General features: G+C 33.4%; 1 protein-coding gene across 1 annotated transcript in view; it reads left to right on the forward strand.

Annotated features, from left to right (window-relative positions):
- BRWD3 (bromodomain and WD repeat domain containing 3) overlaps window positions 1-18878 on the forward strand; it is a 129249-nt gene that overhangs the window by 55615 nt on the left and 54756 nt on the right. Inside the window, exons 9-17 of the mRNA XM_007453705.1 lie at window positions 3298-3398; window positions 3901-3971; window positions 4937-5037; window positions 7303-7343; window positions 10737-10841; window positions 11874-12027; window positions 15899-16033; window positions 17063-17191; window positions 18502-18727. Of these exons, the coding sequence (XP_007453767.1) occupies window positions 3298-3398; window positions 3901-3971; window positions 4937-5037; window positions 7303-7343; window positions 10737-10841; window positions 11874-12027; window positions 15899-16033; window positions 17063-17191; window positions 18502-18727 (1063 nt within the window). The remainder of the gene's footprint in view (window positions 1-3297; window positions 3399-3900; window positions 3972-4936; window positions 5038-7302; window positions 7344-10736; window positions 10842-11873; window positions 12028-15898; window positions 16034-17062; window positions 17192-18501; window positions 18728-18878) is intronic.

Here is an 18878-nt window from a genome sequence, read left to right on the forward strand (position 1 = left end):
ATGGACTTCTTTGTTGTTTTTTTTTTTTTTTTTTTCGGTACGCGGGCCTCTCACTGTTGTGGCCTCTCCTCATGCGGAGCACAGGCTCCGGACGCGCACGCTCAGCGGCCATGGCTCACGGGCCTAGCTGCTCCGCGGCATGTGGGATCTTCCTAGACCAGGGCACGAACCCGTGTCCGCTGCATCGGCAGGCAGACTCTCAACCACTGTGCCACCAGGGCAGCCCTGTTTTGTTTTGTTTTGTTTTGTTTTTGTATGGACCTCTTTTCTATAACATTCTTTCCCTTACTGATCTCATCAACTCTCATGGCTTTAAATTTCATCTTGTATGCTGATGACTCCAAACTTGTATTTGCGTCTTGGGGCCTGTCTTTTAACTCCATACTTGTATATTCAGCTACCTACTTGGCATCATCACATGAATGTCTACGAGGCATCTCAAACTCAACATCTTCAAAACTTAACCTCTGTCTTCCTTCCTCAGATTTGCTCCTCCCAAAGCTTTCCCCATCTAAACAAATGACAATTTCATCCTTCCAATTGCTCAGAGTACTCATTCCTGACTTTTTGTTTCTCATAGCCCACATCTAACTTGTTAGCAAATCATGTTGGCTCTACCCTCAAAATATATCCAGAATCTGAACAAATTCTCATGACCTCTATCATTACTACCCTATTTCAAATTACTATCATCTGTGACCTAGATTTTGGAAACAGACTTCTAACTGATCTTCCTGCTTCTTCCCATCCCTCTTTCCTGTCCCAGTCTAGGCTCTGCATAGCTGCATGAGTGATTTTAAGATGGAAGTTTAAAACAAAGGAAGTTAAATCATGTCACTGATGCTCAGAACCTTTAATAGCCTCCAAACTCAGAGTTAAAGCTGAAGGTTTTACAATGACCCACAAGGCCTTACATACTCAGCCTCTTGCTCTCTTTGACCTTATCTCCTACTACTTATTTCCTGTCCCCATTCTGCTTTAGCTGCTTTTTTAGATCACTCTAGCTACACTCCTGTCTTTGCTCTTGCTGTTTCATGTCTCTGAAATGGTCCTCTTTGGATAGTCACATGGTTTGTTCCCTTACTTTGTAAGTGATGGAAATGTCTGTCACTTTTCCAAGGAAACCTTCTCTGACAAACTTACCACTCTAAAATTGTAAATCATTACCCCCCCAGCACTTTTTCATTTTTGTTTATAGTAATGATAATTTAGCATGCATTCTATATGCTTTATTAGTTGCTAATTGACTGTCTCTGTTAACATCATAGTGTATTATTATTCTTTCAGTTTCTTTCTTTTTTAATAAAATTGAGGTAAAATGGTCTGATGTTAATAGTGGTTGCCTCTGAGTAGTGGGATTATAAATAGCTTTTATTCTGTTTTTCTATATTTTCTAACTTTTCTTCAATAACTGTGTATTAATTTGTATTCAGAAATGCACATATATGTTTTTATAATCTTAAACATGATTTCCCATTTAAAAACAATCCAGTTAAGGTACATTAATGGACTGAATTCCCCTTTGTGATTGAAACATTTTAAATATGAGCATAATAAAGGTTTTAGTGTTTCTTCAAACTTAATAAAATCATTATATTTCATATTTTATTGCCTCATTCCTATAGATCCTAGATCAGCAAATTTACAGGCCAGATAGTAAATATATTAGGCTTTGAAGGCCATATGGTCTCTGTTGCAGCTACTTAACTCTGCCTTTGCAATGCAGAAGCAGCCATAGACAGTGTAAGGTGACTGTGTTCCAATAAAACTTTATTTACAGAAATGGGCAGGAAGGTGATTTGGTGTGTGGGCCTTAATTTGCAGACCCCTACTATAGATTGTGGATTAAGCTTTCTATTGCACGCTTCTCTATGTTAGAAATGAAAATATAAGCATGCTACCTGAGTACTGGTTTCTTTACTGTTCATCAACTATTAATGGATAATATTAATTGATATTTTTTGTTTGATTTAAACTCTGTAGTCTTTAGAAGTTCTGTGCTTCCAAACAAGAAAACTAAATAAATGACTTCTAATATCTATAATGATCATTTTCTTTTGATTTGAGTTTAAATTTTTTTTCAAATCCAATGATCCTTAATTTCCATCTCATTGGAAGGTATTCATTATGTTTATTTGGGATTTTTATTTTTTATTTATTTATTTATTTTTTTTTTGCGGTACGTGGGCCTCTCACTGTTGTGGCCTCTCCCGTTGTGGAGCACGGGCTCCGGATGCGCAGGCTCAGCGGCCATGGCTCACGGGCCCAGCTGCTCCGTGGCATGTGGGATCTTCCCGGACTGGGACACGAACCTGTGTCCCCTGCATCAGCAGGCGGACTCTCAACCACTGCGCCACCAGGGAAGCCCTATTTTTAAAATTTTTAATTTAATTTTTATTTATTTATTTGGCCGTGCTGAGTGGCTTGCAGGATCTTAGTTCCCCGACCAAGAATTGAACCTGGGCCATGGCAGTGAAAGCTCCGAGTCCTAACCATTGGACTGCCAGGGAATTCCCTATTTGGGATTTTTAAAGCTCATGAGCATGCTAGAGACCCTGGTTTGATTTTCAACCTTTTCCTTTGTCCCAGGTATCAGGAGCCTAGTGGCTTTTCCCTTCTCTGATTCTCTTCTGAGGACCTGTAAAATACTGAGAGTTACAGCCTGAGAATCCTACATGATAAAGACCATCAGATAGTAGTCATACTTTAAATTGGCAACTCAAGTATATTTTTTTAATCTCTTTTTTCCACAATGATACATACAGACATTTGACCTATTTTATATTATCCATTAAAACACATGAAGATGATTTAAATTTAAGAATGGTGAAATTTCTATCATACTTCATTGAAATTAGAGTTTAAAGTAAAATGTTAAAACCCAATACTTAGACATTAACTTCCTTATCACTGTTTTAGACTTACTTCTGATGCATGCCTTTTTCATGTGAACTATAAAAAATTTATATGGTTGCTATATAAGCGTGTATTCAGCAGATTTGTAATGGCTTAACTAGTAATGACTTCGTTTTTTTCTCCATTAAAAGTAGTAAAATAATAATATTAAAGTGTGATGTTGAATGATTTTAAAATAATTATCTTTAGGGCTAAAATATTTTATCCTAAATTCAATGAATGACTTTTCTAGTTTTTTGATATTTTCAAATTTTATAAGGTATTCATTAATCTAGGAAATTTAAATAACTAATTTCCTGAAACTGAAATTAAGCTGAAATTAAGCTTGAACATTAAGCTTGAAATTAAGCTTGAACAAATTAATTAAAATTTGTTTTCCAGTTTTGTCCATCAACTAAAGGCACAACCAGATACCTCACTTCTACTGGTGCTGACGGAACTATCTGTTTCTGGCAATGGCACGTAAAAACAATGAAGTTTAAGTAAGTTTAAAATTGGGTTAGAAATTTTTCTTTATCACTTTGAGAGATTCTTGATAGTCCATGTATGTAAGTATATAAATTTATATATGTATGAGTGTGTATGTACATATCCATACCTACTTCAATTAGATGTTAGAGATTTTAGAATAAATTTTTTATTAAACCAATGTTGAAGAGACTTTTTAATTTATACACAGAATTTTGATAAGGAGTATTTGTTTCATTTCTTACTCTGGTAAGAATACTTTGAACCTTTCTTCATGATGGTAGTAAGTAACATGGTAATTTCTTTGTAAAGCTAACATAATTATACTGATAGCATAAAGTATATTTGTAAGTTTAAATGTATTTTTAACTTCAATAATGGGAATAGTACTTAATACTTCAGTTTTGTGGTTTCTATAATATTGATGATAAATCTGTCAATATCTAGCAGTGTGCTAAAATTCTTGCACACTAAATGAACATGATGAAAAATAAAAACATTTTACTTTTCTCTTAGAGATCGCCCAGTGAAATTTACTGAGAGATCTAGACCTGGAGTTCAGATATCTTGTTCATCTTTCAGCTCTGGTATGTGTAAAAATTGAATGTTTTGAGTATCTAAAATATTGAATAATCCAGTTATAAAAGATTTTTCAACTGTAAAATATTTTTTAATTTTGTGGAGAAAAAACGCATATGTTTGAGAATTAATGGAAACATGCTAAAAATGCTAACCATATGTTATAATAGACAGACCTTTGTAGACTCTAATTAACATGTAATAGATTTTGAGTTGTTTTCTTATTTACAGTTAATATGTTTTTATATAATACTGAATTTAGTTGGTAAAAAGTACAGCCTTCCCCCAATACTCATACACAATTCAACACTAAAATCCTGCCCTGACTTTTCAGAAAACATGTACAGTGGCTCCATGTAGAAGACATGTTCACAGTATGTAAACAGTGCTTTTCTACTGCTAAGAATTCTGTGCTGGTTAACCTTTTCTTTTTTGTTGTGGTAAAATATAACACGAAATTTACCATTTTAAGAACATTTTTTAAGTGTACAGTTCTGTGGCATTAAGTATATTCACATTGTTCTACATACATTACCACCATCCATCTCTAGAATTTTTTTCATCATCCCAAAAGCTGCTGAGTTTTCACACTCAACCACTGTAGCCACTATACAGAGAATTGTAGATATAGGTTATTTTATAAATAATTTTGGAACATTATGTTTTTACATAAAATAGGAAGAAATGAATTCCTCAACGCCTTTAATGTTTATGATCCAAAGGCCTGTATTTAGTGTATAGTTGGTGGATTTTTGTTGGGTGAATGATATAGTTGTTCTTTAAATATTCCTCTTGTTTTTCTTGAATTTTACTTATTTTTCCTCAGAAATGTTAATATGTCTTTAATGGTTAGAAAATAACTTTATGTTTCTTGAAGGCTTTTTAATTAACAAGGTAATGTATAACTAAGGAAGCCATCAGAGGGTTTTTAAAATTCTTTGGTACAATGTTTGTTTGTTTTTTAATCCTCTAGGTGGTATGTTCATTACAACAGGTAGCACTGACCATGTGATTAGAATATATTATTTGGGTTCTGAGATCCCTGAGAAAATTGCTGAATTAGAGTCACATACGGTAAGAACAAAATGAGAAACTTAAATATGTTGCTTTCTTTTTAAACACCCCTGGAAAATTGGTTTTATTTCTTCTTTTCTGATCTCTACCCTAATTTAATATAGATTGGTACTGAAACCTATATGGTAAGATGTCTCTCTTTAGTAATGAAGATCAGTGTGAAATTCTGGATTTAGTATGGTTGTAGTATTTAAGACAATTTCTATCTGACTCTATGGGAAGGGAAAATATATATTACAGTAATAATTTACAAAAATCCTCTTCTAGCTTGCTTTATTTTATTAATTGTATAAGTGTTTGTTACTTCGAAGCCTATACACTTATTAAAAGACACATTAAAGTATGTCTTAGAAAAAAATTATTTTTACTGCATTTAGCTCATTGATCTTAGTTTGATTATTTTCAGAATGCCATCAGATTCCTGAAATCTAATCCCATTTAGTTATCAAAAACAGCCTTCCATACAGGGGATAATTTTATGCTGAGGTGACAGCCATTGGTGCCTGGCATTTTTCCTCTCAAGCTCCTTCCACTCTCCTGTGACATTTTCAGGAATCTTGGAGCCACTACTGTTTATTCATATCCCTGTGTACCTTTCACTTCTTCCTTCTGTTTATTTCCTTACCTTCTCCAGGTAATTATTTACTGTTGAATATGGGAGTATTTCTGTTTCAGCTCACTGTATATCTCATGTTCCTCATTGTCAAAGCTGTATAGTCAGCATTTGAAAGTACTCAGCTTTACAAGTCTTACTGTTACTGTTCCTACTACTATTGACACTTCATTTGGAATAGTATTAGTACATATCAATAAAACACACATAATTTCCCTGAAAGATGACTTTTACAAAAAGATACTTTGTGAGTTCCAGAATCAATCATGTTCCTGAAATTTGTAGTAAAAGAGACCCCTGTTAGAAACCTTTTCCTTGAGCTTTTGGAAACAGCCTCCTGCTTTTGTCTTACCATATAAACATAATTGGATATTCTCCTTATGGAAAGTTACTGAACCTAGCTGAGCTCTCACCTTGCTGTTACTTATTCCTAGATACTAAAATCCTGGAATATTATGTAAATTGTGAAAGAGAAAAACTTAGGAAATATATAAAGATCTCAATCTGAGACTATCCAGTGGGAAAAATCCACTTGTGCTAGAGCACACAAAGGAGGCATCTTTACAGTTACCACCCAAGCAAGGTGTGTATACAGTGCAGTCAAATTTATTGAGAGCTGAGAGAGGAGGAGGTAATAAATGAATGGGAAATAATTGAGGGGGGAAAAGGTGAAGAAAAACTGATTGGTAGGGTTTTTTTGGCAAGGGCCTAGCTAAGAAAAAGTCAGAAAACTTAAACATTCCCTGTTGAAATCAGTGGCGGCTGTTAGTCATTGAAAGTAAGAAGTCCTTCCAGAACATCTAAAATCAGTTATTGCAACTGGCACTGAGAATCCTGAATCTGTCAGATAAATACTCAGTGAAATCATGGAACAGTGTGAATCACAGATACGTCTGAACATATGAAGACGGTTTAATACGTTTTTAAAATGAAAAAATAAATACGAAGACATTTTGTATCTGAGTTTTTTATTAAAAATTAAGTTCAAATAAAAAAAATAATTAAAAAATTAAGTTCAAATGTAGTTCAATAATTGTGGTTTGTGAAAATGTTTACAACATTTGAAGGTACATTACTATAATAAAATCACTACAATGCACATTATATTTGTAAAAGTATAGTTTAGTCATTGTAAAGGAAGTTTCAAACAACAGTATCTAAATTAAAGAACCTAAAGACGGTCAAATGAATTCATTGTAAAATAATTAAATAAACCATGTAAGAAACAGGAAATTATTGATTTGTTTTCTAAAATTAAAAAAAAAAAAGTTAAGTGAGGAATTTAATTCAACTACTATTAAATGATTTTTTTTAAGTTGGCATTTTAGATTAGTGTGCTGTCTTATTATGGGGGATATAATAAACTATCGTCTATTCAGAACTATCTGTCTCTTGAGCTTATGGTTTAGAAACAGGTTTGCTTATGTCTGGTTTGTCTCAAATTACTGCTGATATGTGTTCCTCCTTAGTTAATATATTGTTTCAGCCTTCATTAATTTTTTAAAGAAAATTAGAGGGTTTTTTTAAAGAAAATTATAGCATTAAAAAATCTACTCCATGATACTTTCATATGTGAATATGATGGGAAGAGTACTTTATTCATTTTAAAAATAAATTAATTCTAACCAAAAATCTATTGTTTTATGTTTTAGGACAAGGTTGTTGCTGTTCAGTTCTGTAACAATGGAGACAGGTAACTATGTAGTACATATCTATATAAACAGATGTTTCACATATTTTACCTGTATTTCTTCAGAAAACACTACTTCTACTACATTATTTTTTTCTGTCCAGTCACTTAGGCTGAAAGCCCTTGTCTGTCTTTGATGACATTCTTACCCCAGCTCTTCTAAGCTTCCATCTAAGTAGTAGCCATAGTCTATCAGTTCTTCCTTTATTAGTGATTTTTCTTTTTCCATTTCTGTTATCACCCATCTTAGTCAAGAATTCCATTATTTGACCCATTATCTTCAGTTTTCTTTTCCCTTCTAAATGTATCTTGTCCATCTCTGTCAGATGAACATTGCCCTGTTCAGAAATCTTTAGTGTTTTCTCTTTGTTTATAGAACTCAAATGTTTTAGCCTGGCATTCAGAATTCTCTTCAACTTGACTTAGACCTACATTCTTTTCTTATCTACTATTACCCATTTAAATACTTAGATCCAGCCCAATTGATTTAGTCATCATTATTATTACATCCCATATACATTCTGTTATCCATTCTTTCACTTATACTTTACCTCACACCAGAAATAATCATACCCTATTTCCTTTCACTCCTTTTCTATCCTGCCTATGTCCTCCCTCTTGCTTCTGCTCTCCTTCCTTTTTATTTTCCTTTTCCCTCCTGTCTCTTTTTCTTCTCTAAGTTCTATCTTCCTTTTAAGGTTCGTACCCTACCTGAAGCCTTTCTTAACTGCTTGAGATTTTAGCTGTCTTTTCTTCCTTTGAGCATCTGTATCGCTTACTGTCTCTACTACTCATATGATACACAATTTCCTATGTCTGTAAACTCAGAAATTATATACATGTATTCATGTACCCTCTCAAATGTCTGGTCCCCAGAAGGTGATAATCTTCTGCCCTGGCCTACAAATTGACCTAGAATAGATGTAAAAATTCAACCACTTAGCATAAATTTGTATCCTTATCTGTCTATAAAGACTTTATGTGGGTGACCATGTTTTCTTATTAAATATTTTTCAAACACTGGGTGATTACTATGATGAATGTGTTCATCTTTGTTAAATGCGAGAGTAAATAATGATGGTCCACAAAGAGTGATGTTTTTATTAGGAATGAAAAATACTTAAAATAATTTTTAAGTTGGTTTATTGCACCCTACTGAGCTATACACTGGAAGGTTTGTACAGCTACTATTCTTTCATTCTAGGAGTATATGAATTTTTTAATTCTTTGCCTTTTTCCTTAAATGAGAAACATTATTTTATCTTAATTAGTTATGTGGCCAGTAAATACATCAAAAGATGTCCAATTTTACTAATAATCAGAGAAATACAATTTAGAATAACAGTAACAATTTTTTTTCTTTCAGAATGACAAGATATTGAAGAATGATAACACCCAATATTGACAAGGGTTTAGGGAAAATAGACACTCCCCCACAACCTTGATGATACTGTAAATTGTTTTTAAAAAAACTTTTCAGGGAAATAATTTGGCAGTATGTCAAAAGCTTTCATAATGTGCCTACCCTGAACGGGGAATATAAGGGAGAAAAGATTCAGGAAGAGAGTATAAATTCTTCATGAAAGAGTCCTTTATACTGTTAAACTAGGAAAATGTCATTGATTTGACAGCTCCCAGTGTGTGCATCTGTGGCCAAACCTGAAGCTGAGACAGAATAAAGCTTTTCTTTCTTTAAAAAAGTGTGCCTACCCTTAGACTCAGCCAAGATATATATATAAGGTTTTACAAAGATGTGTATAGAGATATTCATCACAACATTATTTATAATGGCAAAGACTGGAAACAGTAAAAATATTCATCATTAGGAGGTTTATTAAATAAATTTTGATACATCCGTACTGTTGAACATTTATTGAAAGTGATAGTAGTTTTTATATTTGTAAACATAGAAATATATCTACAAAATACAGTTGACCCTTGAAAAGCATAGGTTTGAACTGTGCAGGTCCACTTATGCAGATTGTTTTTCAATAAATACATTAGAAAAAGTTTTGGAGATTTGTGACAATTTGAAAAAACTCAGACAAACCATGTAGCCTAGAAATATCAAAACAATTAAGAGAAAGGCATGTCATGAATGTATAAAATATATGTAGATACACATATAACACACAAAATAAGTGTTAGTCAAGTGTTTATGTTATTGGTAATTCTGGTCAACAGTAGGCTAATAGTATTTAACTTTGGAGGAGTCAAAATATACATGCAAAGTTTTGATTGTGTGGCAGTGTGGGGGCCGGTGCCTCTAATCCCTACATTGTTCAGGGGTCAAACTGTACACTTAAAGAAAAACATTATAAAACATTATATGTAATGTAATTCTATTTTCCGTAGGGGGAATATCTAAGTGTATATATATATATATATATATATATATATATATATATGTCTTTAATAAAGTCTGAAAGAATAGAAACTAAATTATGAACAGTGATAGATTTATAGGTTAATGAATGTATTTTTATAACAGTTTTATTGAGATATATTCCACATAAAATTCAATGTTTTTAGTATATTCACAGGGTTGTGCAACCTTCACTACGATCAATTTTATTTTATTATTTTTTAATTGAAGTATATTTAATTTATAATACTGTATTAGTTTCAGGTGTACAACATAGTGATTCAATATTTTTATAGATAATACTCCATTTAAGGTTATTACAAAATAATGGCTGTATTTCTTCATGCTGTACACTATATCCTTGTTGCTTATCTGTTTTATACATAGTAGTTTGTATCTCTTAATCCATATCCCTAGAACATTGTCATCACCCTAAAAAGAATTCCCATATTATACCCTTTAGCTTTCAATCCCCAATCTTTTTACACCTCCACCCTCAGCTCTGAACAACCATTAATCCACTTTTTTGTTTTTATAGATTTGCCTATTCTGGATGTTTCATATTAATGGAATCATACAATATTTGGTCTTTTGTGACTTTTTCCACTTAGCATAATGTTTTCAAGATTCATCCATGTTGGAGCATGTATAAGAATTGGAGTCCTTTTTGTGGCTGTCAAGTATTCGATTGTATGGATATACGACAATTTGTTTATCCATTTATCAGTTGATCAACATTTGGGTTGTCACCACTTTTTGGCGTATAATGAATAATGTCATGAATATTCGTGTACAAGTTTTTGTGTGGACTTATGTTTTCATTGCTCTTGTATATTTATGGGGGAGTAGAATTGCTGAGTCATATGGTACTGTTTATCATTTTGAGGAACTGCCAAACTGTTTTACAAAGTGTACCATTTTTATTCTCTGCAGAAGTATATGAGGATGAATGTATTGCTCTTATAATTAGAAAAATAGTGATTTCCATTTTAGAGGGAGGTAATAAGGATATTTTAACTGTTTCTTTGCAGTTTAAGATTTGTTAGTGGAAGTAGAGATGGAACGGCAAGAATTTGGCAATATCAGCAACAAGAGTGGAAGAGTATAGTGCTAGATATGGCTACTAAAATGACTGGGTAAGATTGGATGTTAGATATTTTAGTGGTTCTCATTTGGTATAGTATGTTTTACATTATTGAATTCTATTTAATTATGAAAATAAATATCTTTTTTATTTGGAGTTAATTGGTAGATGTGAAGTTTGCATCTGTATGTAGTCTCTAAGCACTATTGCCTTTTGCTGTCGGTGGACAGATTGGATGATAGGAACATAGCTGACTCATTGAAAATTCTGGTCTCTTGTGATTCAAAGGTCTCTGTGCTTTACTAATGCCTATATAATCATTCTCTGCCCTGATTTTGTATGAGTCATTTTTTATATCTATTTATACTATTTTCTACTTTGAGGATTGCCCCTATTAAATGTCATCATATGTTTAGCTATTTCTCTGACTTACTGAGGATACTTTTATGTTTCATATTGCTAACATTCCTACTTGACATTATAAATACAATTAATCAGAATTCTGTTTCATCATCTTCACTGTTCATTGGAAGATATATAATTCCTCTTTAGGATACTGCAATTCCTTTAGGGTATAACCGGGAAATTAATTATCTTCCCATTAATAACAATATAGAACCAACTTTGTGGTCATAGCCAGTTACTGATAGTGTCATTCAATTAAAGCAAAAGTTACTGAGTTTCTTACTGCTTTTTTATAAGACCTTTTAGTTTCAAAAATGAATATTTAAGAATAAAGTGTCCATTATATGGTTTCTTCATATTTTCTGGTAGCCAATCTAACCTTGTACTTTATTTTTCAAGGTATCTGCAGATTCCTTTCTAATTTCACTTTTTTGTTGTTGTTCTCATGTAACTAACTATAAACTTTTTGCCATTTTGTGTTTTTTTTCCTCCCTAAAATAAGCTTATGGGTATTGCCCTATGTGTTACTCTTATTATTTTATTTCATTAATAGTTAAAAGTATAGTTTAGGAGTTTTTAATTTAAAAAGTTGCATGCTCCTGGAGAGATTTTTGCCATAATTTGCTCTGTTAGATGCACCTTTGTTCAAAATTTATGAACCTGAAATCATTTTGTTTAGGAATAATTTGCTATCTGGAGAAGACAAGGTCACTAAACTTAAGGTGACTATGGTGGCCTGGGATCGCTATGATACCACAGTTATTACTGCAGTGAACAATTTCCTTTTGAAAGTATGGAATTCTGTCACAGGCCAACTTCTTCATACTTTATCCGTAAGTATTCTATTTTTGGAATAATTAAAATGGTCAAAAAGGGCATTATTCTAGAAGACAAGAAATTTAAGTATTCTAGTTTACTTTCTATGGCTTACTGTCCTTTGGAGAAGTAATTATTCAAGGTACCTCTGTTGACATATCAATAAAATAGGGATGGCACATGGTGTAGCTGCTAAAAGCAAGTATGAAAACTTAAGATCCTTTTCAAGTCTGATATTTATTTACACATTATGTTATCATATGTGGTCAAGGGTATGTAAGTTATTTTGTTTTTAGCGTGAGTTGGGATTTTTTGTTGTTAATGTTTTAAGGGTAGAGCTGACTTTATTTTAACAAGGGTAACTTGTATTCTACCTTTGGGGATTAGTTTATGCAAGAAGTAGAGGTAAGAGGAAGAAGTAGGAGAAAATGGTGTCTTTCCTTCTTTTAAAAAAAGGAATTTGTCATAGTTGAACTCTACTTAAAAGCCTATTTCCTATCTGCTTCAATTATCGATTCATAAGTACTTTCAGAAGGGCCAAGTGATTGCCATATGGTTTACACAGTAGTAAATGATAGGGACTGGATACTAATTCTCATGACTCATTTCTTTGTTGTATGCCATAGTATCATCCTTATTTGGTGCCTATGTGAGATAATCTTTTCTAAGGCCTCTGAGGTTTCTAAAGATTTGTTTAATTTTGGGAGGATTTGCAGTTGATCTTTCATATACCTCCCAAGTCCTCCTTCCTAAGTAAAACCCTAACACTGTGTTAGGGGAGTTTTAGATTCTTCCTTTTACCTGTTAAATCAATACTTATCTCATTCTGGCTCTCCCTGTTCCCTGATACAAGTTTCTATTAATATGTGTGGAAAAACCTATACTGTTTGCTTTATTACTTACTAGGAAATGTTTGTCTATGTCAGCACAGTCCAATAAAAATATAATATGAGCCATGTATATAATATTAATTTTCCTAGTAGCCACAATAAAAAAGTAAAATGTAACAGGTAAAATTAATTTTAATAATATATTTTATTTAACCTAGTATATCTAAAATAGTAACATTTGAACATGTAATTAATATGACATATTAATGAAATTGTTCACATTTTTTCATACTAAATCTTTGAAATCTAGTGTGTATTTTACAATAATAGAACATCTCAATTTGCACTAGCCACATTTCAGATGCTTAGTAGCCACATGTGCCCAGTGGCTGCAAGTCTTTATCTCTAAAAATCACAGCTTCAAAGGCCATGTTGTAGCCATTGGTTTTATAAAATTCTGTCTTAATAAATATCTTAATTTAGAGTTCTCTTTAGTGGTACACTTCCCATGGGCTGACTCATGGGTCATCTGTTTCCAGTGAATTTTAATGAAGAAATTTTAGAACAGACTATTTTTAGTCCTTGTAACAGTCAAATCTGCTTAGTTTTGGTATAGAATTTATATTTTATGTGTTAACAATTTGTATGTCAGGGTCTTAACTAGGACATAAAGTTCTTCCATTCAGCAAATACTTACTGAGTATCCACTGTGCCAACCACTGAGTTAGGAGTAAATGTTAAATTAAAGGGTCCCCATCCTCCTGGAGTTTACAGCTTATAAATATTTTTTTTTTAAAAAGAAACAAGCATTTAATAAATAAATGCTAAGAAAGAAAAGTGCAAAGCAAGTTTCTAATAGGATGACCAAACCTGGTCTGGCATGGTCAGAAAAAGCTTCCTGAGGAAGTGAAGTTTGGGTTAAGATTTGTAGCTCTCAGCCTAGATGTCACCTTGACAAGGCCTTCCCTGATCAAACAATCGCCCAGTCATTGTCTTGCTTTATTTTCATCATAGTGTTTATCACTACCTGATATTTTCTTATTGTTCTTATTTGTTTGTTTATTTTCTGTCTCAGTGTGGTCAGTAAATATTTGGCAAATTACATATGTGAGAAGGTTGAAAGTTCCCTCTAAGAAGAGGGAAACGCATGTACAAAGGTCTAGAGGTAGAAAGGAGGAGCAAGAAAGCCAATTTTTGTCTAGAGCACAGAGAGCAGAAAGAGTGTTTTTTTTTTTTTTTTTTTTTGCAGTACGCGGGTCTCTCATTGTTGTGGCCTCTCCCGTTGCGGAGCACGCGCTCCGGACGCGCAGGCTCAGCGGCCATGGTTCACGGGCCCAACCGCTCCGCGGCATGTGGGATCTTCCCGGACCGGGGCGCGAACCCGCGTCCCCTGCAGCGGCAGGCGGACTCTCAACCACTGCGCCACCAGGGAAGCCCTGCTATTGCTTTTGAAAAATACCCTGTAATTCTAGCAATAGAGTAGAGAGAATAGATTGGAATGAATAAGAATGACTCTGGGTATACTGTAGGATTCTGTGATAGGATGGGCCATGATGATAATTTGGATTATGTGGTAGTGGTGGAAATAGAGGTGTGCTTGATAAATAAAAATAGGGCAGATGATAAATCTTAAGACATTACTGAAGCTGACTAGGTTTTGTTTCCCATGACCCAGTGACTATGTCATTTTGGCCAAAAATGCAACCCCCTATTTAAAAGCCTCTCTTTCCTAATGTACACTAATGTAGTTGTATCACTATCATTTGAGTTTAACAGTGTAATTTTATTATTTACTGGTTAGGAAACTGAGAAAGTATTTACTATATCAAATTGGATATTCAGCAAGAGATTTTGTTATGATAAATAAATAAGATCTTTAGTAGTGATTGGGAAAAAGTTTTGTCATGATATTTATTGTAATGGATTTTACCTCCTCATCTTCCACTTTTCATTTTGAGCCATTCTGAAATTACTTTTATATTTTTGTCCATAATGGTAATATGGTAGGATACTCTATTTTTGTATACAATGATTTGGGATAAAATGCACTTTTTAGGTTCACAATATATGATCATTTCTAGAAACACCTGATGTGTAATATGCTGACATGTTCCTAAGTGAAATCCAATTTCAGGATGTCCTGCATGTTTCTCTAAGACTTTGAGCCTGTTGTTAAAGATGTACTCTCTAGTCAGGAGTTTCGGAAAATCAACAATGATCTAAATCAGGTTTTGGCAACCTTTTTCTTTAAGAGGCCATATGGTAAATATTTTAGGTTTTGCAGGCCACATACGGTCTCTGTTGCATATTCTTTCATTTTTTACAACCTGGTAAAATATGTAAAAACCATTTTTAGCTCTCAGGCTGTATGTCCAGAAACATCCCGGGGCTAGATTTGGCTTGAAGTTTATAGTTTGCAGACTCCTGATCTAAGGTCTATAGAGATACTGATATTACTTGATTTATTGTCAGGGAAACATATGAGCATTGGTTTTCAAACTTATTTTTTTTTTTAGCAGCAAACCCATTTTTCAGATAGCATATTAAATGAAACCTTCAACTATAAAATAGATAAAGGTAAAAAGAACAAACTATAGCTTGTTTGAATATATCATGGGGCCTCCCACGATACAATATGAATACCAGTGATAGAGAGTGCTGGATGAAGAATAATGAAGGTTTGTCTGTTATCACTGTGTTAGAATTGGGTGTTAATAAAAGATTCTGTTTGTCAAATATTTTGTAACCTTTTAATAGCAGAGTCCTAGAAATAAGAATTCCACTTCAGGGACCTGGTTAATGAACTGTAACTGATTTTGACTGTCTTTATTTTAAACACCTTTTCAGGTCTTCTCTCTATTGAATATTTTAAGAAATCAGCATTTAAATATATAAGGAACTTTAAACTGTTTCTTATAGCGTGCATGTAGTAAATGCTGTTAAATCTGCATACATGAATTCATCTGAATCAGATTGATAGCATACTCCCGAGATCTTTTAACCAAATAAGCCAGATACTCAGTGTTGCTTTTCATTTTTAATATTGATTTTGTCACAGGGACATGATGATGAAGTATTTGTTTTGGAAGCACACCCATTTGATCAAAAGATCATACTTTCGGCAGGTCATGATGGGAACATTTTTATTTGGGACCTTGACCGGGGGACCAAAATTCGGAATTATTTTAACATGGTAAGGTAAATCTATGCTTAGTTGATATTAAAACAGACTTCTCTTATGTGACAACTTGGTAATTAAAGTATACTTAGTGCCAAGGAACCTTTTGTCATCTGTTTAAATCCATGTAATAACTTAGAGAATGACTCAAGACCCAAGAGTAAGGCCAGTTGAGAATTATGCCTTTCTGGGTGTCTCTGTTATTGTGGTGTTAGCACTTTCCAAATTCTTGTTCCCAGCTCTTAATTCTAGAAACTCAAATTTAATAAGCATTTGGAGCTAACACTAACCAAAATCACAAAAAAGTTAATGTTTAAACTATAATCCTAATTAATGAATCACAACAGTAACTGTATTGTATCTGTCTCTGTTAAGCCACATATAGCTTAGTTAGTAATCAGAAAGCTGTTTGGCACACATGGAATTGGAGATATGGATACTTCTAAGATATATTTCATACAAACTATGGAAAAATATGGTGAGCCATCTCTTCTTCCAGTAGAACACCCTCCTGTGGTGATGGGAATACTCATATTCACCATATTTAGTGTTTCTTTCTGAAGAATAGTTCTGACTAAACGTTTCTAAATTGTTGGCCTTTGAGCTCCCTTTTATAGGCTTTATACAGATTCAGAGTGTTAATAATAACCCTCTGCCTGTGTTAGTGAGATTGATTTGTGTACTTTAATTTTAGGATGGTTCTTTTAAAACTTGCATTACAATTATATATGAAGATAATATCTTGACTTTGCTGAAATAGTGCCTTTGTCAATTTGGTTGTGTTTAGGTCTTTTTTATTCTCCTCAGTCATTCATGCAGTTCTTCTTCAGAAATGACATTGCTAGTAATGTTTGTTGTGAAATTCTCCGTAATTTCTTTTAGAGCTTTACTATTACAGTAGGGTTCTGGCTGCTGAAGTCAGAGAGTACATTGGAATGTTGATGCATCACAGAATCCAAGATATTAGCAAGCAGAAGCTATTGACCACTTATTATTTGAAAATTACCTCTTAAGATGACTTAAAATGACTCTTTTAAATTTCAGATTGAAGGTCAAGGCCATGGTGCAGTGTTTGACTGTAAATTTTCACCAGATGGAAACCATTTTGCCTGCACTGATTCTCATGGGCATTTGCTGCTTTTTGGATTTGGATGCAGTAAATACTATGAAAAGGTTAGTATATTTAATTTTTGTTGTAGATTGCAATTTTTTATTGTATTGTTCATAAATTTTATTTGAAATATTCCAGTTAATAAGGGTCACTCTGTGTCATTAGATATAAAATAACAAAGTCACCTTTTTTGGTAAAATTTTTTTCATCACTGACAGAACATAAAGCTTGGCAGTTCAAATTACTATTAAGATATAGGATGATGTAGATATAAAAATTCATTAGGAGGGTCTTCCCTGGTGGCACAGTGGTTAAGAATCCGCCTGCCAATGCAGGGGACATGGGTTCGAACCCTGGTCTGGGAAGATCCCACATGCCACGGAGCAACTAAGCCCATGCGCCACAACTACTGAAGCCTGTGCTCTAGAGACCATAAGCCACAACTACTGAGCCTGTGTGCCACAACTACTGAAGTCCGTGCACCTAGAGCCCATGTTCTGCAACGAGAGAAGCCACCACAATGAGAAGCCTGCACACTGCAATGAAGAGTAGCCCCCACTTGCCACAGCTAGAGAAAGCCCGCACACAGCAATGAAGACCCAACACAGCCAAAAATAAATAAATTAAATTAAAAAATAAATTTAAAAAATTTCATTAGGAAATCCTTTTGCTTACAACATATTCTCTGTACTGCCTTTCAGGTGTAATAAGAGAACAATTTTACCAGATTACATCCTCTACTTATCCTAAGTTGGGAATAAACAGCTGGTGACTGAATGCTTATTTTCTTGCTTGGCTACTTTACCTATTATTGATCTTGTTAAAATACTTTGGAAGCTAACTTAATTGGTTTCTTATATTTTAGTAGCTGTGACTTTAGGATAGATTATAGAATCTTGGAGTTGGAAAAGAGCTTAGAATCTTTGAGTTCAGCTCAATACTTGTATCACCTTTGAGTGTCTTTCATGCAATTGATATTTACCTGCCTCACCATTTATATTATACTCCATCTATTCTTATTTGAATAAAAATAAGCAAGTAAAATAGTTATAAAAGTTTGTATTTTTTTTTGCAACTTAAAAAATAACTAACTTTATCTACTGTGTTGTTGCTTTGCTTCTTCTTATCCTGATTGGAAAAATACAATATTGGAGGGCCAGAAAGTAATATAGATTGTAGAGTTTTGTGGAGAAAAGATAGGATTATGATCTAGGTGATTCACTTCTACCTAGAGGGAACATATGACTATAGAGGACTATAAAGATAATGCAGAAATTGTCTGATTTGAAAAACACATGTGCTCTAGGAATGAAAATAAATGCTTATTTATAAATTTCCTGTGCATATTAAATACTAAAAATCTGTCATAAAGATTCCAGATCAGATGTTCTTCCATACGGATTATCGACCTCTTATCCGTGATGCCAACAACTATGTATTGGATGAACAAACCCAACAAGCTCCTCATCTCATGCCTCCCCCATTCTTGGTGGATGTTGATGGAAATCCTCATCCCACAAAATTCCAAAGGCTAGTACCAGGACGGGAAAATTGTAAAGATGAACAGCTTATACCACAGCTGGGATATGTGGCTAATGGTATGTTCTCTACAAAATTAAATTTAAAACATTTTGCAAAATGTTATACTTGCTCCTGTTCTCTCTATAATATATCCCCATGCTAAACTCTAATATATATAATATATCCCCATGTAGTAGGTTATACTATATTTTACCTAATACTTTATTA

The sequence above is a fragment of the Lipotes vexillifer genome, unplaced genomic scaffold (genome assembly GCF_000442215.2).
Source record: "Lipotes vexillifer unplaced genomic scaffold, Lipotes_vexillifer_v1.1 scaffold599, whole genome shotgun sequence".
Lineage (NCBI taxonomy): Eukaryota > Metazoa > Chordata > Mammalia > Artiodactyla > Lipotidae > Lipotes > Lipotes vexillifer.